General features: G+C 42.4%; 1 protein-coding gene across 3 annotated transcripts in view; it reads left to right on the forward strand.

Moving 5' to 3' along the window:
- The window catches only part of pdlim7 (PDZ and LIM domain 7), a 125,445-nt gene that overhangs the window by 47,426 nt on the left and 53,774 nt on the right, over window positions 1-24,245 (forward strand). For all 3 annotated transcript variants that reach the window (XM_078411091.1, XM_078411093.1, XM_078411092.1), the window contains exon 3: window positions 8,336-8,369. In XM_078411091.1, the coding sequence (XP_078267217.1) occupies window positions 8,336-8,369 (34 nt within the window). The remainder of the gene's footprint in view (window positions 1-8,335; window positions 8,370-24,245) is intronic.

The following is a 24,245-nucleotide window of genomic DNA, read 5'->3' on the forward strand; positions in this document are numbered from 1 at the left end:
TGATGTCTTATTTTCACAACCTACACATCCTCATTTCTGTGTCTCCCTCTCCCTTGACTCTCAGTCTGAAGAAGGGTCTCAACCTGAAGCTTGTCCCACTGAGTTACTCCAGCATTTTGTGTTGACACAATATTTGTCTGTTCATTTCTATTCTTTACTGAGTAGAAGCTATCTGCTGAATGGGAGTATAAGCATGTTCGGTAAAGTTTCTTGAGTGAGTACAGACCTAGGAGGGTGGAGGTAATATCTATTTTTCTTTTCATGTGAGTGCATTAAGATAATGCCTCATTGTAGGAAAGGCATTAGAGCAATGTGTAATATATTTGATACTTGAAATCTAAAATATTCTCTTTCCTGTTATTCATAAAATTTGTGTTGTCTTATGCTCACATGGAATTGAAAGATGTATGCCTTTGAGATTTGGAGGAGCAGCCATTATTGTGGCTGGAAATTTGTTGCAGAGTACTTTTTGGGCAGTGGGAAAAGTTTGTGATTTGATCATATTAAAGTAACACACATAGTTTGTTTATGCCCAAGCTATGCATGTCCCTGCAGGACTATTTGAAGAAAACATGGCCTCTGTTTTGAGTTGATGGAATGCAAGTGTGTTTTGATTATCTTATGCAATAAAATGTTAATATAAAGTAGTGAGGGATGGAAATTTACGTTTGTAGCCTACTAGGAATCTGATCTTGTTTTATAGTTTTTAAACTTTATTTTAGCTAAAGCTGTCGGCAAGAATTTGTGAACAGAGCCCTTCCCGATTCTTCTTGTTCTTGTTGACAAACTTGGCAGTTCTCGTCTTGGCTGTTAAGTGGTGCAAATTGTCTTGGCATGTTTGCGAAGTGCTGTATCGTTAAGTGAGAGTAAGTAGCATGTCTGAACCAGTTGATCCTGCGATGCATGTAACTGCTTCTAGCAGGTTTTGGGATGGCATTTATTGGAGAATACAACAGATCACGCAACACTAGGGAACTAACCCATTTACCACCGTTCAAATAACTTTTATCTTCGTCCCTGAATTTTACTATAATTTTTGGTTTTATTCTCCAAAATGAGATTTCATGGTTTAACCTGCTAGTCAGTTTGCCAAAAAAAAATGTGACCATATATAGTCTAATACAGCTTTAATGTTCCAGGATGCATTTGCAGAACTGAAAATCAAATGATAAGCATCGAATTTAATAAAGTTGGATAATAGAGAATTTGGTAGATACATACACCATTTTAAAATGTCATGGAAAATGTGAAAAAGTTTTGAGGAAGTTTCAACTCTGGAAAATTGGACATTGAAGAACTGGAAAATCACAATAGTCTTTCAGTGGAACAATAATCGAATAGAAGGGTGGGTGGGAAGGCAGAGAAGAGGAGCTGTGCTGTGGTAGATTTTTTTTTTCCTTTATTGGAAATCGTTTGAGTCTTAAATGTTCTTGGAATGAGAACTGAAGATACTGGTGAGATTGAAAGGTGTAATATACCCAAGAAGCCGCAAAGTACTTGATAAAACCTAGTCGTCAGAAAAGGTCTGAAGCCTTGGTGAAGCCAAGATCTCACTTGCAGAGAAAATGTTTACTAGTTAATTAATCTGCTGTTTTGGTTTTGCAATCTAATGGAATCTATTGAAGATTGCATCAATAATGGCAAACATATTAAACAAAAAGTAGCTGGAAGAATTGGTTTTGGGTTGGAATCTAGGTAAATGGAGATCCCACCCATGTCTCCTGTGTCCCACATTCCTGTCATTGCTCCCCCTTCCCCCAGATGGAACAAGGGTAGAGTTCCTCTTGGTCCTTGCCTTTCACCCCACAAGCCTCCATGTTCTCCCACACTTCTGTCACCTTCATTGTGATCTCACCTCTTTCCCAACTCATTCTGCTCTCTGCAGCTCCTTGGTTCACTCATTCCTTTTCCCCTAACCTGCCCCCTCCCCAGGTAAGATATATGATAGTGGTGTTTAAGGGGCTTTTAGAGAGGCCCATGGATATGAAGGGATACGGATCATGTGCAGGGAGATGAGATTAGTTTCTCTTGGCATTCTGTTTGGCACAGACACTGTGGACCCAAGGGCCTGTTCCTGTGCTGTACTTTATGTCTCTGCAGTCAGGTGCAGGACTATCTCGCTGACTCACCACATAATGAAATGAAAGTGGTGAAGTTTCAACAGTGACACAGCCTCAAGTGGTGAAAATGCAAAGGAACGACCACAAATTAAAATGCGGATAATTGTCGTGATGGGAATATTGGCAAAGTTTGAAATGATTAGTTGCTCTTCCTGATTTTTTTTCTTTTTTCTTTCTCTCCTGTGATTTATAGCCTTGCATTTAATGCCCTCTGTCTAAGCTGAAGATTTTCTTTGGTGCACCCAAGTTGCTGGGGAATAAATGATCTTGCCTCGAATACTGCTGGGGCTACACCAGTTTATGGAGACCCAGAAGACAAATGAGTTTCTGCAGCATAAAATATAATCTGAAACAGTGATGTATCCTGGTCACTGTTAAGACTGCAAAACAATACAACCGAAGCCTGCTTAAAGCAAAGGAAGGTTTACCCATGCTCTGTTTCCTGTTTATAGGATTGTACACATTAACAGTTTCCTGATGGCTAATCGTGGTGTTGGGGCATAATACATGTACCAATAGTTGGAAATAGTGACTCAATCACTCAATTTGCAATTGCCTTGCACAAGAATATAGACAAGAAAATAAGCGCAGGCTGCCTGGCCCCTTGAGTTTCCCCATCCCCAACCTCCAGTGGCCTACATCGATATAATATGGCTGATCTTGCCTGGGCCTCCACTCTTCTAATTTCACATAGTCCTCAATTCCTCAACCTTGCACAACAATCTGCAAGTTCTGTTTCATTACATCCAACGATGGAGACTCCTCTACACCCTCGGATGGGGAATGCCAGAGATTCAGCAGCCTCTGAAAGGAAATTCCTCTGCACCTTCCTTTTATCTTTTAACCATGGCAACCTCATTCAGGGCTCTTCCATGAGTGGAAATATCCCTGCATCTAATCTGTCACGTCCCCATAGTTTTGTATGCTTCAATAAGATCATCCTTGATTGCCAAATTCCCCAGAATACAGGTCTGGTTCTGGGGAGTTTTTTTTGCTATTCATGAAAGGATAACCCTTCATCTCTGGAATTAGCCCAGTAAATTATTGTGCTGCCTCCAATGTTGGAATATCCTTCCTTAAATAAGGCAACTAAAGTTATACACAGTACTCCAAGTACAGCCATACCAACATATATAAGTGTTATAGCAATTTGTTTATAAATGCCAACACTTTGGTAATAGTGGCCAATGCACCTTCATTATTAGTTGTGCCAGCAGTTTAATCTTTTTGTTACCTGCCCTCTGTACTCCACTCATTCAGTCTTTTTCGATGTAGTAAAGAATATGCTTTATGTTCACAAAGTACATGATCTCACACTTTCCCATATAAATCTTAATTTGCCAAGCTTTTCAATCAACCTTTCCTATTGCAGTCCTAGTACCCTCCCATCTATTTCCATCACCAATGAACTTGTACACCTTGTGCTCTTCAGGTAATTAATTTAGATAGTCAATAACTGAGGGACAATGACAGTTCTTGGGGCATTCTATAGATGATGCCTTCTGAGTCTGAAAAATAACCAATTATTCTGATTCTTGGTCTTCTATATGATAACCATTCAATCTGTGTTAACTTATCCTACTGCTATGAGCTCTTATGCATTAGCTTTATGTGTTTTCCTTTTTGATTGTTTTTAAACAATGTAATACTTTGCATTAATATCTTGCTATCCATGGATTTGTTATCTATAGATCTGCATACGTGCAAGGTCCATGTGTCTTTTGGGATGTTGATTAAAAATAGACCCTTCGTCCAGTGTTCAGAGAATCCTGCTTGCCCTGAGATGGATTACATTTGTTGTTGTGTGCTGGCACATAGTGAACTATTAATAGTTAGTATGTGATCAGAGTCAAGGTCAAGGTTGGGAACAGCAGGGGTTAAGGATGTGGGTAATTTTGGACTGCCTGAAATGTTTAGTTGTGTATTGACTCGTCATTCTATTCAGCCATCGCTTCAGAATTTTTTTTGAAATGGTGATCCGATTGAAGCATCCATTCACCGTCCCAACCAATTCAATGCATTCACTTATCGATGTTTCATCCCCAGACATTCCATCCATTTGAGAGGCTGTCACACAGGGCCTAATCACTCCCTGTCCAGTCTTTGCAGGACCCTGGGTTGCAGTCTTTCTCCACAGAGGTGTTGTGGTGGCAGTTACAAGCTTCATTCACCCCGCAGCAGGTTCTCCTGCCCTTTGGGACATGTCAGTAGTTTTTTGTTGCAAACTTCACCATGACTTGGAAGACCCATGTCTTTTGGATAGAGCAATATGTTTCTTTTATCGAGTTGATTTTTCTGCAGTAGTGGCTGTTTGCCTATGTGCACTTATCTGGGAGCAGTCTGCTGTGTTAAGAGTCCTCTGTTGCTGAGCCTGTCGGGATGAACCTCGACAAAGACCAATGTATTTCTTTCCAGATGTTTTAGTCAAAAACAACTGTTTGCAAAATCATGGGAGGAATAAATTGTGTAGACACATCGATTCATGCCCAGAGCACGGGAATCGAGAACTAGAGGACATAGGTTTAAGGTGAAGGGGGGAGGAGGGAGTTAATAGGAACCTGAGGAGTAACTTTTTCACACAGGGTGGTGGGTGTATGGAACAAGCTGTCGGAGGAGGTAGTTGTGGCAACTACTGTTGCAACAGTTAAGAAACATTGGATAGGACCGGTTTGGAGGGATTTGGGCCAAATGCAGGCAAGTGGGACTAGTGTAGATGCGACATGTTGGCTGGTGTGGGCAAGTTGGGCAGAAGGGCCTGTTTCCACGCTGTAAGACTCTGAATCTATGACACAGGGTGATGGGTAACAGTCTTGTATGCAACTCAACCACTTTAAGAGCAGCGTGTTGAGGGATTGGGACTTCAGGTTTCATGAAGGATCTCAAGGAGGGGGCCTTTCTTCCCACCTGCCAGGCAAGGTCTGGATGCCTGTTTGAGAGTGCTTGTGCAGAAGTATTTTGCGAAGTGGCTTGGTCTGCTTTGGGAAGCCATCGGATGGAATCCATGTCCTTCTGCAGAGCCTCCAGATCACTGCTTGATTGACTTATAGTCGCATGCGCTTCCCACAAACGTTTCTACAAGGGGCATGTGGTGTAGCATGTTTCAAATGGATGGAATATTCTGCTGGAAAGAGGCCAGATGCCCTTCCTTCCTAAAAGTAGATCCTCGGCTGTGATTTCAGTATATACTGAGCTCAGTGTTTAACTACAATTTATCTATATTTTCCAAACTTTGTACCGGTTAAGGCTCGTGTGGAATTTCTGCATATTTTAAAATCTGGCCACCCACTTCACTAAACATGGAATTTGAGATACTTTTCATTATTTTTCCTTCTTTGCTTTAACTCATGGTCCACCAGGCAGCAGTGAGTCCTACTTTCCCATTGCTTCTCGGACATGAACTATAAACGATAAGCATCACAAGGGACAGGAAAATTAACATCCATACTTCGTCTACAAAATGCGATGGTTCCCTGGAATGGCGAGCAAAACAATATTAGCATCCATTCTCAGGCTTGAGTTGGACACGATGTTGGATAGACTGAGACTTCCTTCTTTGGGGTGCAGGGGATTGAGAAGTGACCTGATTGAGATGTACAAGATCATGAGGGGCTAGGATAAAGTGAAATGTCAGTCTTTTTTTTCCCCAGGATAGAAGATTTTCAGTTCAGTTTAGTTTATTGTCATGTGTACCGAGGTACAGTGATAAGCTTTTGTTGCATGCTATCCAGTCGGCGGAAAGACAATACATGCTTACAATTGAGCCATTTATAGTGTACAGAGAGATTTAAGAGTGTGGAGTGATTGTAATATGTGACTAGATCTGCTTCTGTGGCTGGCACGCAAATAGTCGCCTGGATTGAGCCCCATCTTGCGTTAGATTCTAAAACTAGAGAGGGGAGCGATTTAAGAGGGACATTGGATAACCTTTTCCACTGACGGTAGTCTATATCTGGAATTAGCTGCCGAAGGAAGTTATAGAAGAGGATGACTTAAAAATATATATATTTAGACTGATATGGATAAGAAAGGTATTGTGAGATTTGGGCCAAATGCAGGCAAATGGAACTAGCCCATTATGTCAACTCAGTCAGCGTGGACAAGGTCGGCTAAAGAGACTGTTTTCGTACTGTCCAGCCGTATGAGTCTGGTCACCGCAACCTGCCCCATCTGCGGTAGAGTTTGTATCGTTATTAGCCAACCCAGAACCCACAAAACCAGAGTGGAAGGAAGTCATCCTGAACTGAGGGCTAGCAGAGGAAATGAAGATGTCTGTTAAGTATATTTAGTTGTTTATATTTAACTATTTTTAGAATCGTAGAGTCATACAGCGTGGAAATGGGCACTTCTGCCAAACTTGCCCCAGCTGACCAACATGCCCCATCTACACTAGCTCCACCTACCCACACATGGCCCATAACGTTTTAAATTTATCCTATCCATGTGCCTGTCCAAATATCTCTTAAAAGTTATGATAGTACCTGGCTCAACTACCTCCTTTGGCAACTTGTTCCATATACCTACCACCCTTTGTGTTACCCCTCAGGTTCCTAATTGCAATAATTTCAGTTTATTTAGACTTTTGAACGTTTCTAAATTTTGAAGACATCTGAAAACAATGGAATTGCCTTTGGCACCAGGAATCTGTTAATAACTAGGGCGGCACGGTGGCGCAGTGGTAGAGCTGCAGCCTCGCAAAGCCAGAGGCATGGGTTTGATCCTGACCTCGTGTGCTATCTATAAGGAGTTTATAAGTTCTCCCCGTGACCTGCATGGGTTTTCCGTGGGTGCCCGGGTTTCCTTCCACACTCAAAAGACGTACAGGTTTGTTGGTTAATTGACTTGTAAATAGTGTGTGTAGGATAGTGTGCGTGTGGGGATCGCTGGTCGGCGCGGACTCGGTGGACCAAAGAGCCTGTTTCCGCGCTGCATCTCTAAGCTAAACTGCTAGGATGCTCCTGTGGTAAAGATTCAGTTTCCACTATTGCTCAATCACAATTCTTGGTGCAATCTAACCGGTGGTAGGAACACTGAGCAAGGCCAGTAGAATAGATGCCATGGTTGTTGCAGTTTGTGCAGTCAAGCAATTAACGACCAGGAAGATTAGGATCAAACCTGATCTTGGAATGGCAGAAAACAGGGTCATCTTCTATGCTATAAATTTAAGGTCATAAAGTGCTTGGTACAATATAAGCTACGTAGGCTACTACCAAAGCAAAAGTGCTTCACCTCTATAACCATATAGCCTTGATTAATAATAAGGGAGAGTGGATATACATCTAAAAGACAAGGCTTGCACATATGAAAAGGATACAACAAATCCACTGAGTGAAATGTAGTTTACAAAGAAAGTAGTGAAAGCTGCAGTTTAAGTTATTGTATGCTTCCATGAAGCCCTAACCCATCTTTGAACAGTTACTTTGGATTTTCTGTATATCTCCGCTAAAATATTTCACCCAAAAGGACACACCATTAACAGTCAATGATACTTTATTGGTGTACCATCTACATTAGATGTGCAAGCATCTGGAATGACATTAGTGGGATAGCTTTTTCCCAAAATTTGACCTGGGAAGGCATGCTGACGTGATATCAGACATAATTTCTGGTTGAAACCAAATGACTAATTCAGTATGTTTCTTTGACCAGCCGTAACCTTTTAGCTGTTTGTGTATATTTGTACACCTGCTTGGTCTTTTTGTGGCACCAATGACCTAGGCTGTGAGCCATGGAACCCAAGGTTTGGTGTTTATGAAGTCCCATTGCTTGTCAGTGTACGGAGATCTGTAAAGATTATTGGTTGTATTAGCATCAGACAGTTTTCTTATTACTGGGAATGCATTCGTGAAATCGACTTTTGTGTCTAAGGTCTGAACATTGATTCACATTTGCATCTTTAGACTTGGATTAACTCATTTTACATTCTGTGGTAGAACATCAATGGATTATGCTCCAAAACCTTTTCAAGGTATTGGTTTAATAATCAAAATGATGAAGAATTTGTATCTGACTGAGAAATTTGAATTTTGGTTATCTCGTAGTCTCATTCTTTGAAGTGAAATATATTTAATTGTGTCAACCAATCCTCGTACAGAGAAGGATCTATCTGTTAATAACTTGTGCATTTTGATACCACCTCTACGGTATGTAATTTTGCATTGAACTTGAGTGAAGGATATATTGCAACACTAACTCTGTTTTACTCTTTGTCTTCTCAGAGCTTATCGCACACCTGGCAGCTATGATGAGAAGGTACAGTGGATCAATACTTTTTCTACAGTATTAGTATTTTAGGTTAATCTTAATCCCAAACTAAGGCGGTGTGCCTGCAAAGTAATGTTTAATTGTATGGGTTTATTGTAACTTTGTTTAGTTACATTGCCAACAAAAGCTTCCATTTATCATATTTAAACCATCACCTTCGTTGGAAATGGAGTCTGAACTTTCTTTAAGATGAGCTTATATTCTGATTCACGTTAATTTTCATGCTGGAAAACCTTGGTATGAGTGGAAGCACTAAACTGTTATGAAATGGCACATTTGTTTTGATGTACATGAATGCATTCCCATTAAAAATATCAAAAACGAGATTGTGGCAAAATGATGAGATCAACACGTGAAACTAAGAACATTACCTTCTCATCCATTGTGATCACCTATACGTTATTGAGAACAGTCATAATAAATGTTATTGTTCACTGTTTGTTTAGCTCTATCTATATCTATTCTGGTTAAACCAGATTGTAAGCATGAAACTAGAGAGAAATTTACAAGTTCCTGCTTTACAAAGTACAAACTGCGTTTGTTTTAACCCAATTACACTCCAGCACTGATTCTTAGTGCTATGGTTGTACACAGACCTCTTCATCCTGTTTAGTGAACATCTAACAGTTCAGTGTTTGTTATCTTTCCTGAGGGCAATCATGCCTGAGTTGTTTTATTCATATTTTGAAATATGGGTGTTTGTGGCAGGGCCAGCGTTTATTTCCAAATGATCTTGAGAAATGGTAGCAACATACCATCTTAACCTACTGCAGTCTTTATGGAGAAGGTACTCCTGCAGTGAGGTGGGGGGGGGGGTTGGTGCGGAGGAGGAGTTATAGGATTTTAACCCATTAACAATGAAGAAATGGTCAGATTTCCGAGTCAGAATGGTGTGAAACTTGGAATGGAAACCTGCAGGTGGAAGTGCTCACACAGTACCTACATAATGTTCTTAATGATAGAGGTATTTGGGAATGCTATTGAAAAAGCCTAAGTGTCTTAACTGTAGTGTATTTTGTAGATGGCTTACATTGCAATCACCATGCACTGGTGGTAGAGGGAATGTACATTGAGGGAGCTAATCAAGTTGCTGTTTTAGTTGGGATGGTGCTGTTTCTTGGGAGTTATTGAAGTTGCACTCGGGCAAGTGGAAGAACATTTTCATCACCATCAGGATTTGTTTAGATGATGGGAGTAGGGTATTGGGTGTCACAGGATGAATCACTCCCAACAGCATACCCTGATGCTGAAACGATCACATGGTCATGTATTTATGTGGCTGACAATCAAGAAGACTTTAGTTGCTGTAAATCTAAATTAAATGCAGGAAATACTCAGCAGGTCAGGCTGCATCTGTAGCAACAGAAACAGAGTTAATGTTTCAGCTTTGCAATTTCTACATTCACGTTTCTACGCAGGCTTGTCTATGATCTTGTTCTCTATCTGGTCCCATACACTCATTAACCAGATAACTTTGTTTACACGTTATCACCATAGTCATCCTGGTTTACTCTATCATAGACATCCATCCACTCCCCCCCCCCCCCCCCCCCCAACCCTGTCCTTGCAACTTAACAACCTGCTTCACCAGTTCTGATGAAGGAACTTTGGACCCAAAACATCACCCATCCTTTTGCTCCAGAAATTCTGCCTGACATCCTGAGTCATTCTAGCACTTTGTGTCTATCTTCGGTAAACCAGCATCTGCAGTTCCTTTCCACACATTCACTCTGTTTCTCTTTGCACGGATGTGGCCTGACTTGCTGTGTACTTACAGCATTTTATGTTCATATTCATGTGGCTGGTCCATGTTGAATGTCTGGTTAGTGCTGCCCCCAAGATGTTGATGGTGGTAGAGTCAGTAATGGCAATATTAACTTGTTAGAAACAGTCATTGGTTCACACTGCTGTGGTGTGAATGTCAATTTCCACTTATCATTCCATGTCTAGGTAATGTCCAGATCCTGCATGGATTACATTTACTTTTGAGTTGCATATAGAATTTGACCCCAATTATCTGTGAAGTTTGACGTACCTGAAAGTGTTTGTCCAGGGGTTGACTTGATGGACCACCGACAACAAAAACCCTCTAAGAAAGGTCCTAACCAAAAATGTCGCCTATCCATGGGCGAGAGATGCTACCTGACCTCCTGAGTTGCTCCAACACACTCACTATTTTTGTAAACCAGCATCTGTAGTTCCTTGTGTTTACTTCTTGCTTTGTTGAAGTATGACTCCATACATTGCAGTGTGTTCTTCCCATGTCTTTTTCACCACTTATACACCAGACATCGTCATGCCCACATTTTTAAAATCTGTTTTAATTTGGAAATAATGAATATATTTAAAGTTGTCCTTTTGGAAATAAACTTGAGGTTAAGGGGAGATTTAGTTACGAGAAGTTGGATAAACTTGGATTGTTTTCGCTGGGGCATTGGAGGCTGAGAGGGGTGACTTGATATATATATATAAAACTGTGAAACATTGATAGGTTAGAGAGTAGAGACATTTTCCCCAGGATAGAAATCCCAAATGTAAGAGGCTTTCTTGCTTAGTAATATGTGCCTGGAATAGACTGTCAGGAAAAGTGGTGGAAGCAGATAGGGTAGCAATGTTTAAGAAGCATTTAGACACATCCATCAACAGGCAGGAAATGAACATATATCGACCAGTTTTTTTGTCACGGCCTTGTGGGCTGAAGAGTTTATTCCTGTGCTGTACTCTAGTGTTTTGTATGTTCTACTTTAAATGCATACTTTGTGTCTCTGCAGTAAAGCTAATGGATTTAAGATGACATTTTGTATAAACATTAATTTGCGTGTTATCTGGAAAGGGAGGGGCAAAAAAAACTGAACTAGTTATTTGTGAATACTGTTTACTTTTCTGAAATCCTGTTAACAAAGTTAATGATATACATGCCAAAAGGAGTGGTTCTTTGTCTTTCACTGATGTGATCACGGTCCCAAATATTAATTATGTTTCTGCTCATTGGTGGCAAAAGAGCTGAGTTCTTCACTTCTCCCCACGCAAATCCCATCCTTGCATCGGTTGGTGGAAAATGGTCAGGCAACAGTTAAAATAGAGGGTTCCTTGGGGACACAAAAGGCTACAGATGCTGGAATGTGGAGCAACAAGCAAGCTGCTGCACAACTCGGTGGGTGGAGCAACATCTGTGGAGAGTCAGGAGTCTAGATCTGGATTGAGAATAGAGAGGAGATGGCCGATTATACAAAGGTGAGGGGAGAGCGGTGGGGACGAGCAGTTGTGATGGGCAGGTCGTTGAGGAAGGGCTGATTGCAGATGGAGTAGGATGGGGGGGAGGTGTGGATTTAGTGACACAGGCTGTGAGGTGATGGGTGGAAGCAACAAAGGGCTGCAGTTGATGGAATCTGTTAAGAACTGGGGGTGAAATATGGAACCAAATAAAGGTGGTCGGGTGGGCAGATGGGAAAAATGGGGCAAGTAGACCCACTGGGAGGAGTGATTGGGAGAAAACCCTTGTGGTCACAGAGAGAATGTACAAACTCTGTACAGACAGCCGCAGTCAGGATCGAATGCGGGTTTGCGGCAGCAATTTTACTGCTGTTTACTCGGTAGCATAGTTACCTGGGTCTTTCTTTTCATCTGGGAAACCTAGATAGAGTCTGTCAGACAAGCCATGATGCAGAAGTACACAGAGATTGGGAGAAAAATGTACCAGTTGCTTTTGTATGTGATTGCATCAAGCTGTGTGCGGAACAAAAATGCACAAATAACGTTACTGAGTGCCAAGTTTCTCCCTGTCCCCGGTGATATATAGGATAAATCTGGCGTGGTTGCTGTACAATGTCCCATTCAGATGGACATTGCCACACTACTTGTCATTTTGTAGGAAAATGTCTCAAGAGAAACACCTTTTGACCACAAGACCATCAGAAAGTGTTGGCATGCAACTTCTTGCAGGCACTGTAGGAGAATGAGATGATGGAGACGCAGAGTGTTAAAACAGTTTGGGAGAATACCTCGTTGTCACTGAACAACCAGCACCAATACTTGGCTGGTAATGAGAGGGATCCACTTAATAAATCCTTCCTGCATGGTTGGAATCTCATTCCCAAAGGCCGTTCCCTTGAGGGTGAGACAATTCCCCAGCTCTTCATGGATGGTATGTTTGCAAAGAAGGTCTCGAAAAGGATGCAAAAGGATCTCAACCAACTGTGTAACAGAGGACTTGCCGATCTATCAACTGTTCCCAGGAATACATATCAAGTCAAACATGGTGCTGCTGGAAAATGATCGACTCGGTAAAAGATGCATTTTGGTCTACCTGCAACTCGTTGGTCTTCTGGCACAATGAGTTGGCAGTAAGTGGATGCTGCTGCCTGGCTTCCACATTAGGTGCTGAGGGACCTTCTGAATCTTGGTGCAGCCATACGATACGATAGAATTTTATTTATCTCTGGAGGGAAATTGATCTGCCAACAGTCATAAAAAGACCACAAAATACATGAAACATGGAATTAAAGTGACGAGTGGAAAGGCTTGAGGGATTGAAGAGGGGGAGCGGAGGGGAGACACAGTCTCAGTCTCACCCATGACAGAAGGGAGAGGAGTTGCAAAGTTCGATAGCCGCAGGGAAGAAGGATCTCCTGTGGCGTTCTGTCCTGCATCTTGATGGAACCAGTCTGTTGCTGAAGGTACTCCTCAGGCTGACCAATGTGTCATGGAGGGGGTGAGCTGTATTGTCCAGGATGCTCCGCAGAGCATCTTCCCCTCCGTGACCACCTCTCATGAATCCAACTCCGCCCCCAGAATGGAGCCAGCCTTCCATACTGGTTCAGGGGTTGCATGAGTGCATGCAACAAAGGCTTTTCACTGTACCTCGGTACACGTGACAATAAACACGTGAATCACTGAAACGGTTTTGGTTCTTTGTACATAGAATGTATTCATTTGATAATGCTGCAAATAAATTGATTTGACCGCCTAATGTATAGGTTTGTTGGCACTGTGAACATAGAGAAAGCCACACACTGTTTTGTAATTCTTTTATGAACTTTGTGAGTACAGCTTATTTTTTAAATAAGAAAAATCCCAAACTCCTGTTTCTTGGAAAAGCAGATGTAAGGAAGAATACATTGAGTGGAATAAAATCATTCAGAAAATCGTCCAAGGAAACTCCTGCTGTGTTAAATGCATGTCTGCATTTTATGCAAAGAGGGCTGAATAAATGTGTGAGCGATGTACTTCAAATGATGCTGGGTAACCTGTCAACAGATAAGGATGGGATCTTGTTAAATCAATTGAAAATCGAGTGCAATTAGCTGAAGGCATATTTATTGAGTCCAGTGAAGATTGAGTCATGAAGGCATGATTATTGTAAGCTTACTAATGATTTTAGCTGCTAATAAAAATAAATATTTTCATACTCTTGTTTGCCTAAGATATAGTTGTTCTTATTTACTCTGAAATGCCCCTTGTTGACTTGCGTCATGAGATAGTAAAGGGAGCTTGCTTCTTGCTGACCATGTAGTATATTCTTTGGCCTTGAATTATAGTGGTGGCAAATGCCTCCTATCTCATTGACTCTGCTTCACATGTGCCCACGTACCCATCAGTATTTTGAGCCCATGTGCCTAATATAATCATCTCCTCCAGTCCTATAACCCTCCAAGATATCTATCGTTCTCCTATTCTGACCCATTGATTATCCTTAAACTTAATTACAGGCCTAATACTGTGGTGACATCTGCTCTCATGACCCAGCAGAATAAACCTCTTAGTCTCTCCAAACCACTCTTTTTATCTTTAATACAAATAGTAAAACAAATTAACCATCAGGTCATCTGCATCATTTTCTTCTAATGTGGCTTGGCACCAAATTGTATTTAATAGATTCCTTTTAAAATGCCTTTGGAAATCTTGCTGCACTGAAGCTGCTACATAAATCGTCAATAACTGAATTAGAGTACAAAAAGGAGCCTTAGTATCCTTGGAATTACCATTTCTTTGCAGTTAAGAGTGGGAACATGACGAATTCACTCACAATAATGCTTTAGTTGACATCCTCTCTTCAAATGTAATTGTTTACCATTGCGATATACACAACTGAAATGTTGACATTGACTTAAAATGGACTGTTAATTTAAAAAAAATCACAACCTAGATTATGCGCTACCATCTGAGAAAGATTAAGGTAGGGTTTAAGATGGCCGCTGAAGAGTTCATGAACAGTTGTTCCACTACCACAGAAAAACAGTTTATCAATTTCCCAGTCGCTGTGCATCAAAAATATAATCCAGAAGCAATAAAATTCATCGCAGTAGCTTTTGCATTGGCTAAAAATCTATTTTTTTGGAAATGGGTTTTCAAGTTGTTTCCTATCAAGTCAAGTCTACTTTATTTGTCACATACACATACAAGATGTGTAGTGAAATGAAAGTGGCAATGCCTGCGGATTGTGCTAAAACTACAAAACAGAATAGATTTTTTTTTTTAAAAGACACAACACAAAAAAGAAATTAATACAGTAAATTAGTCCCTGGTGATATAAGAGTTAACAGTCCTGATGGCCTGTGGGAAGAAACTCCGTCTCATCCTCTCTGTTTTCACAGCGTGACAGCGGAGGCGTTTGCCTGACCGTAGCTGTTGGAACAATCCGTTGCTGGGGTGGTAGGGGTCCCCATAATGTTGCTGGCTCTGGATCTGCACCTCCTGATGTATAGGTCCTGCAGGGGGGCGAGTGTAGTTCCCATAGTGCGTTCAGGAAACATTCCTTAAATTGTTAATGCACTGTTGGCCAACACCTATATCCAAATTCCTAATCTGAAACAAGCTGAACAATTCTGTAGTGTTGTGTTTCAGGGATGACCAGTTAGACTGCAAAGAGCTGGGGGACAGAACTTTAGTTGGTTCATAAGTTATCCGAACAGAATTAGGCCATTCGGCCCATCAATTCTACTCTGCCATTCAATCATGGTTGATCTATCTTTCCTTCTCAACACCATTCTCCTGCCTTCTCCCCATAACCCCTGACACCCATACTAATCACAAATCCATCCATCACTGCCTTAAAAAAATATCCATTGACTTGCCCTCCGCATCCTTCTGTGGCAATAAATTCCACAGATTCACCACCGACTGATTAAAGAAATTCCTCCTTATCTCCTTTCTAAAGGTATGTCCTTTTATTCTGAGTCTATGGCAATAGACAATAGACAATATGTGCAGGAGTAGGCCATTCAGCCCTTCAAGTCAGCACCGCCATTCAATGCGATCATGGCTGATCACTCTCAATCAGTACCCCGTTCCTGCCTTCTCCCCATACCCCCTCACTCCGCTATCCTTAAGAGCTCTATCCAGCTCTCTCTTGAAAGCATCCAACGAACTGGCCTCCACTGCAGAGAATTCCACACCTTCACCACTCTCTGACTGAAAAAGTTCTTCCTCATCTCCGTTCTAAATGGCCTACCCCTTATTCTTAAACTGTGGCCCCTTGTTCTGGACTCCACCAACATTGGGAACATGTTTCCTGCCTCTAATGTGTCCAATCCCCTAATTGTCTTATATGTTTCAATAAGATCCCCCCTCATCCTTCTAAATTCCAGTGTATACAAGCCCAATCGCTCCAGCCTTTCAACATACGACAGTCCCGCCATTCCGGGAATTAACCTAGTGAACCTTCGCTGCACGCCCTCCATAGCAAGAATATCCTTCCTCAAATTTGGAGACCAAAACTGCACACAGTACTCCAGGTGCGGTCTCACCAGGGCCCGGTACAACTGTAGAAGGACCTCTTTGCTCCTATACTCAACTCCTCTTGTTACGAAGGCCAACATTCCATTGGCTTTCTTCACTGCCTGCTGTACCTGCATGCTTCCTTTCATTGACTGATGCACTAGGACACCCAGATCTCGTTGAACTCCCCCTCCTCCTAACTTGACACCATTCAGATAATAATCTGCCTTTCTATTCTTACTTCCAAAGTGAATAACCTCACACTTATCTACATTAAACTGCATCTGCCATGTATCCGCCCACTCACACAACCTGTCCAAGTCACCCTGCAGCCTTATTGCATCTTCCTCACAATTCACACTACCCCCCAGCTTAGTATCATCTGCAAATTTGCTAATGGTACTTTTAATCCCTTCGTCTAAGTCATTAATGTATATCGTAAATAGCTGGGGTCCCAGCACCGAACCTTGCGGTACCCCACTGGTCACTGCCTCCCATTCCGAAAGGGACCCATTTATCCCCACTCTTTGCTTTCTGTCTGTCAACCAATTTTCTATCCATGTCAGTACCCTACCCCCAATACCATGTGCCCTAATTTTGCCCACTAATCTCCTATGTGGGACCTTGTCGAAGGCTTTCTGAAAGCCGAGGTACACCACATCCACTGACTCCCCTGTCAATTTTCCTAGTTACATCCTCAAAAAATTCCAGTAGATTTGTCAAGCATGATTTCCCCTTCGTAAATCCATGCTGACTCGGAATGATCCCGTTACTGCTATCCAAATGCTCAGCAATTTCGTCTTTTATAATTGACTCCAGCATCTTCCCCACCACTGATGTCAGACTAACTGGTCTATAATTACCCGTTTTCTCTCTCCCTCCTTTCTTAAAAAGTGGGGTAACATTTGCTATCCTCCAATCCACAGGAACTGATCCTGAATCTATAGAACATTGAAAAATGATCTCCAATGCTTCCACTATTTCTAGAGCCACCTCCTTAAGTATCCTGGGATGCAGACCATCAGGCCCTGGGGATTTATCAGCCATCAGTCCCATCAGTCTACCCAAAACCATTTCCTGCCTAATGTGGATTTCCTTCAGTTCCTCCATCACCCTAGGTTCTCCGGCCCCTAGAACATTTGGGAGATTGTGTGTATCTTCCTCAGTGAAGACAGATCCAAAGTAACGGTTTAACTCGTCTGCCATTTCTTTGTTCCCCATAATAAATTCCCCTGTTTCTGTCTTCAAGGGACCCACATTTGCCTTGACTATTTTTTTCCTCTTCACGTACCTAAAAAAACTTTTGCTATCCTCCTTTATATTATTGGCTAGTTTACCCTCGTACCTCATCTTTTCTCCCCGTATTGCCTTTTTAGTTAACTTTTGTTGCTCTTTAAAAGAGTCCCAATCCTCTGTCTTCCCACTCTTCTTTGCTATGTTATACTTCCTCTCCTTAATTTTTATGCTGTCCCTGACTTCCCTCGTCAGCCACATGTGTCTCTTACTCCCCTTAGAGTCTTTCCGCCTCTTTGGAATAAATTGATCCTGCAACCTCTGCATTATTCCCAGGAATACCTGCCATTGCTGTTCTACCGTCTTCCCTGCTAGGGCCTCCTTCCAGTCAATTTTGGCCAGCTCCTGCCTCATGCCTCTGTAATCCCCTTTGCTATACTGTAATACCGACACTTCCGATTTTCCCTTCTGCCTTTCCATTTGCAGAGTAAAACTTATCATGTTGTGATCACTGCCTCCTAATGGCTCTTTTACCTCTAGTCCCCTTATCAGATCAGGATCATTACACAACACTAAATCCAGAATTGCCTTCTCCCTGGTAGGCTCCAGTACAAGCTGTTCTAAGAATCCATCTCGAAGGCACTCTACAAACTCTCCTGGGGTCCTTTTCCAACCTGATTTTCCCAGTCTAGTCCTCTGGTCCAGAGTCTGGCCTCTGGTCCTAGACTCTCCCACTAGTGAAGATTCTCTTGGTTCAATGAGAATTGTCTGTACGGAGATTCTCTTGGTTCAATGAGAATTGTCTGTACGGAGTTTGTACATTCTCCCCGTGACCGCATGGGTTTTCTCCTCGTGCTCCGATTTCCTCCTACACACCACAGATTTGTAAGTTAATTGGCTTCAGTAAAGATTGTAGGTTGTCCCTAGTGTGTGGGATAGTGCTAGTGTACGGGTTGATCACTGGCCGGCACAGACTTGGTGTGCCGAAGGGCCTGTTTCCACGCTGTATCTCTAAACTAAACCAAGAGCCACAAAGGATCTGCACAGAACTTGGAGTTGTCCCCAGCAGCCGATTCATGGTTTCAGATCATGTCGGACAAATTGCTTTCAGACAGTCAGAACCTGTTTCCCCCATGATGGAACTATAAAAGACTAGGAGGCAAAGCTTTCAGGTGAGAAGAACAAAGTTTAAAGGAGCTGTGCTGAGCAATTTTTTACACACAAGGTAGGTTGATAAAAGGTGCTCTTGGCATCATGTTCGACACCGACAATGTGGGCCGAGGGGGCCAATTCCTGTGCTGTTCGGTTGTGCGAAGCAGACCCGTTGTCATCTTTTCTGAAGGCCCTAAATAGTGTCTTGGAGAGAAAGCACCAGTTGACTGACTGCCGAGGTCCTCCAGCACTTTGGTTTTTCAAACTCCAATTTTGAGTCGTTTGTAAACTTGCTAACCACCCCATCAATAGTTTCGTCCAAGTTATTTATAGATATCACAAGCATCAGACGGCCCTTGCACAGATCTCTGCACAGCACCACTGACCTCCAGCCAGAATAGCACACTTCTATCACTACTCTCTGCTTTCTATGGGTAAGCCAATTCTGAATCTAAACTACCATGCAACTTAATCTTCTGGATCAGCTTAACATGAGGGTATCAAGTGCCTACAAACGTGCACAACATCCACTAACCTTGCCTTATCGATCATCTACATTACCTCCTCAAAGTAAACTCAATCATGTTTGTAAGTTATGTGTTGCCCACACAGAGCTGTACTGACTATCCGTAATTTGTCCATTCTCTTCTATATGTGAGGCTCAACTGGCCTCTAATATGATGCGAGTCTGTAATGAGGATTGAGGTTCACCAGGGCCTATAATTTCCTTGATAACCCCTATTTCACTTCCGAAGAGTGAAGGGAGTGAAATAGGGGTACCAAAGGAACAACATCGGCTTTTCTCCAGACCTCTAGCTTGTGGTTAGAGCGGATTCAAAGATCAACATGCAAACAGGCCCTTTGGCCCACCAAGTCCACGCCAAGCATCAATCTCCCATTCACGCTAATTCTATGTTATCTCATTCACTCCTGACACATTTGGACATATTTAGAGAGGCAAGTTAACCTACAAACATGCAAATCTCCTTTCTCGCCTCTCAGTCAACTGTGATAGATCCCATTTAAGCCGTTTGAACTTTCCCACCTTGATGCTCTTAGGGAGACCCACACCACCTTTTCTTTGATCTTAATATTCCCTAGCATTTTAGGACACACTACACTTATCTCACTATCCTCCATGTTCTTCTCCTTAGTGACTACTGATGCAAAGTATTTGTTTAGTACCTCATCTACATCTTCTTACTCTAAGCATAAATTCCCACCTTTGTCCTTGAATGCTCCTACCGTCTCCCTGGTTATCATTTTGTTTTTAATGAATGTATATAAAGTCTTGGGATTCTATTCAATCTGACTTCCACTGATGTTTCATGGCTCCTTCTGGCCCTCCTAGTTACCTGCTTGGATTCTTTCCTGTTTTTTTAATATTCCTCAAAGGCCCTGTCTGATTTCATCTTTCTAAACATTGCATATGCTCCCTAACCCTGTGTGGGCAATTTAACACAGTTGAACTTAAAAAAGTTCAATTCTGACTAAAAAGATTAATTAGCGTAGTTATTTTTTAAAGAAATAACATTATGACATTAAAAAGTTTTGTTTTTTGGCACCGCTGGAATAATCTTCCAGCATTTTATGGAAAGAGATACAGTCACATTATTATGTCAATCTCTCCTTTTACTCAGTGGCAATCTGATTTGCAAATAAATGCAATGTGTCTTTTATGGTTTAGTGTTCTTCATTAATCATAGAACCACGATAAACAATAACCTTTTAATCATGTGTTCTATGATAAAGTTAAGTGTTGTGCTGGAAGTGCTTCTTCAATGCTTTTTAAAAAAACCTTCTAGATCATTCTAATGTTCTTGTGGCCTTTTTTCCCCTTCTGCCGTACAGCAGATTCTCGTGACTTGCACCAAATATCAATCCCATGAAGTCACCAACCAAACTGTGTTCCTGGTTTGGCAGAAACTCAATGTTTAAAAATACTTGGGCTTTGCTTTCAGATCCCTCCATGGTCTTGCCCCTCCTCCAGCTCAGCACTTCTCCAGTTCTGACTTCATGCACATCTGCAATATTAATTGTTCTACTATTGGTAGTTTCTTAGCTTAACGGATTTCAAATTCTCCTTCCTAAACTACTTCAGTTTAAAACGCACAACGAGGCCTTTCATTTCTTAATGTCCATACTGACTCTGCAAAAGCAATCCAGCCAGTCTTCCCTCACCCCAGAGCCCTGCAATGTTTTTTCCTTTCGAGAAATTGCCCCTTGAACAGGCTTGTGAGCAACTTTCCTGATCCTCCCTTGGATACTGAAGCTCTTATTTTATGTGATAATATTTCTGTTCAACACGGCTGGATGCTTTACAGCATTAAAAAGCTATGTGGAAACAATTCTTTTTTTTAGTTGGGTTCTTGCATCTGTCTTAAATTCTTAACTTTCAGGCATATTATATCTGTGTCATGTTGCACACTTTCATTTTGATGAGAACCTATTTCAGGCTTGTTAGTGTTTTTTCCCCCAGCGGCTGAGTGATGGCAAAGAATTAATATAAAGATAGTCTTGGATAGACACAAAATGCTGGAGTAACTCAGCGGGTCAGGCAGCATCTCGGGAGAGAAGGAATGGGTGTCGTTTTGGGTCTTGTGTTTTTGGGTCGAGATCCTTCCTCAGACTGATGTCAGGGGAGTGGGTGAGACAAAGATAGGATGTAGTAAGAGACAGGAAGATAGTGGGATAATTGGGAAGGGGGAGGGGAAAGAGAGGGACCGAGGAATTATCTGAAGTTAAAGAAGTCAATGTTCATACCGCTGGGGTGTAAACTGCCTAAACGAAATATGAGATGCTGTTCCTCCAATTTGCGCTGGGCCTCACTATGACAATGGAGGAGGCCCATGATAGAAAGGTCAGATTGGGAGTGGGAGGGGGAGTTGAAGTGCTGAGCCACCGGGAGATCATGTTGGTTAAGGCATACTGTGCGAAGGTGTTGAACAAAACGATCGCCGAGCCTGCGTTTGGTCTCGCCGATGTAGAGAAGTTGACATCTGGAACAGCGGATACAATAGATGAGGTTGGAGGAGGTGCAGGTGAACCTCTGCCTAACCTGGAAAGACTGTTTGGGTCCTTGGATGGAGTCGAGGGGGAGGTAAAGGGACAGGTGTTGCATCTCCTGCGATTGCAGGGGAAAGTACCTGAGGAGGGGGTTGTTTGAGTGGGAAGGGACGAGTGGACAAGAGAGTTACGGAGGGAACGGTCTCTGCGGAACGCAGAAAGGGGAGGGGATGGGAAGATGTGGCCAGTAGTGGGATCCCGTTGGAGGTGACTGAAATGTTGGAGGATAATTTGTTGTATACGACGGCTAATGGGGTGGCAGGTGAGGACAAGGGGGACTCTATCCTTGTTATGAATCGGGAGAGGGGGAGCACGAGCGGAGCTGCGGTATATAGAGGAGACCCTGATGAGAGCCTCATCTGTAATGGAAGAGGGGAATCATCCCTAAAGAATGAGGATATCTGTGATGCCCTAGTGTGAAACAATGCCCTAGTGTGAAACACCTCATCCTGGGACGGAGGAATTGGAAGTAGGGGGTAGAGTTTTGACAGGAAACAGGGTGGGAAGAAGTGTAGTCAAGATAGCTGTGCGAGTCAGTGGGTTTGTAGTAGATGTCCGTCACTAGTCTGTCTCCTGTCATGTAGTTGGTGAGATCCAGAAATGGTAGTGAGATGTCGGAGATGATCCAAGTATATTTAAGAGCAGGATGGAAATTAGAGGTGAAATTTATGGTCAGTGAGTTCTGCATGGGTACAAGAGGTAGTACCAATGTAGTTGTCAATGTAGCAGAGGTAGAGTTTGGGGATGGGGCCAGTGTATGCCTGGAACATGGATTGTTCGACATACCCTACAAAGAGGCAGGCATAGTTGGGGCCCATGCGAGTGCCCATAGCTACTCCTCGGATTTGGAGGAAGTGGGAGGAGTCAAAGGAGAAGTTGTTGAGGGTAAGAACCAGCTCTGCTAGGCGGAGGAGAGTATTGGTAGATGGAGATTGGCTGGTTCTGCGGTCGAGGAAGAAACAGAGGGCTTCAAGACCATCCTGATGGGGGATGGAGGTGTAGAGTGACTGGACATCCATGGTAAAGATGAGGGAGTGGGGGCTTGGAAACCGGAAGTTATTGTGAAGACGGAGAGCTTGTGTGGTGTCTTGGGTGTAGGTGGGGAGGGATTTGACCAGGGGGTTATAGGATGGAGTCGAGGTAGGTGGAAATTAATTCGGTGGGACATGAACAGGCAGAAACAATGGGTCTGCCAGGCCATTTCTGTTTGTGGATTTTAGGGAGAAGATAAAATCAGGCCGTGCAGGGCTGGGGAACGATAAGGTTGGAGGCATTAGAGGGCAGAGAGCCGGAATTGGTGATATCAGTGATAGTGTTAGAGATTAAGATCTGGTGCTCATCAGTGGGGTCATGGTCCAAGGATAAGTAGGAGGAGGTGTCTGAGAGTTGTTGTTTGGTCTCGGTCCGGTAGAGGTCAGCACGCCAGACTACCACGGCATCTCCCTTGTCAACGGATATGATAACTGTCAGGGTTGCTGCAGAATGAGTGGAGGGCTATACGTTCAGGAGGGGAGAGGTTAGAGTAAGTCGGGGGAGTGGAAAATTTGAGGTGGTTGATGTCACGCCGGCAGTTGGAAATGAAAAGGTCTAGTGAAGGTAGAAGGCCAGCCGGGGAAGTCCAAGAGGAGGGGTTCTGCTGGAGACGGGAGATGGGGTCATCACTGGATGGTGAGGACTCCTACACAAGATAGTCTTGGAGATGCATAATCCAGTTGTGAAACAAGTTATGTTGGCTAACGCTGTGCATACAATGAGAGATTCATTGTAGAGCTGGTAATCACAGTGATGTTCCCAAAGGAGATTAGCTTCAACTAGAAAATACTCAATGATTTTCTATTTCACAGTAAAAGAATGTTGACATGTTCATTTTTTTTTTAAAAATCCACAGATATGCTATTTGGATATATATTTCAATTTTCAGAAATGTTTCTCCAGATTTTAACTTAGCCCCTTTTTCAGCCTGTTTCCATGCTGTATCTATCTTTCAATTCAAATCAGAAGCAGCCATGAAAGGAAAGTGGTTCAAGTTAAATTTGATGGGCAAAAACCAAACTTCTGAAGGTACTCAGTGGGTCAGGCAGCTTTTACGGAGAGAAATGGGTAGATGACATTTCTGTTTGTGAACCTTCTTCAAGAAGGGTCCCGACCCAAAACATTGTCAATTTCCCTCCACAAATGCTGCCTGACCTACTGACTTCCTCCAACAGTCTTCTTTTCGTTCTAGATTCTAGCATCTGCAGTCTCTTCAGTCTTAAAATCTGAAGTTATATTCTTGGAAAATCAAATATATTTCTACCATGTTTATCAAAATCAACGTGAGCAATATTGAACAAAAATTGATGTTGAGCAACATAAAGGAGATATCAAAGCAGATAATCAAGATTATATTAGGATCCAATAACAATTTGCATGTAGGATCCCGTCACAATTGTATACCCTGGCCTGTGACTGGGTTTAAAGCCATACAAATGATGTGTTGTTCTTTATTTGAAACAATAAAATGTAACATTGGAGACTTGAGTCGTCGTCTCAAATCACTGATCACTTACTGTTTCCAAAAGGAATTTGGTGTTAAATTCTGCCGGGGAAGCCAGGTTCAAGAGGGAAAGCAACGAACACTGACAACGTTTTTGTCATCATTATCAGCCGAAAATCTGAACTGTTGTGTGATTTTGTTTTTCCTATCTCATCAAACAG

This window comes from Rhinoraja longicauda, chromosome 14 (assembly GCF_053455715.1).
Source record: "Rhinoraja longicauda isolate Sanriku21f chromosome 14, sRhiLon1.1, whole genome shotgun sequence".
NCBI lineage: Eukaryota > Metazoa > Chordata > Chondrichthyes > Rajiformes > Arhynchobatidae > Rhinoraja > Rhinoraja longicauda.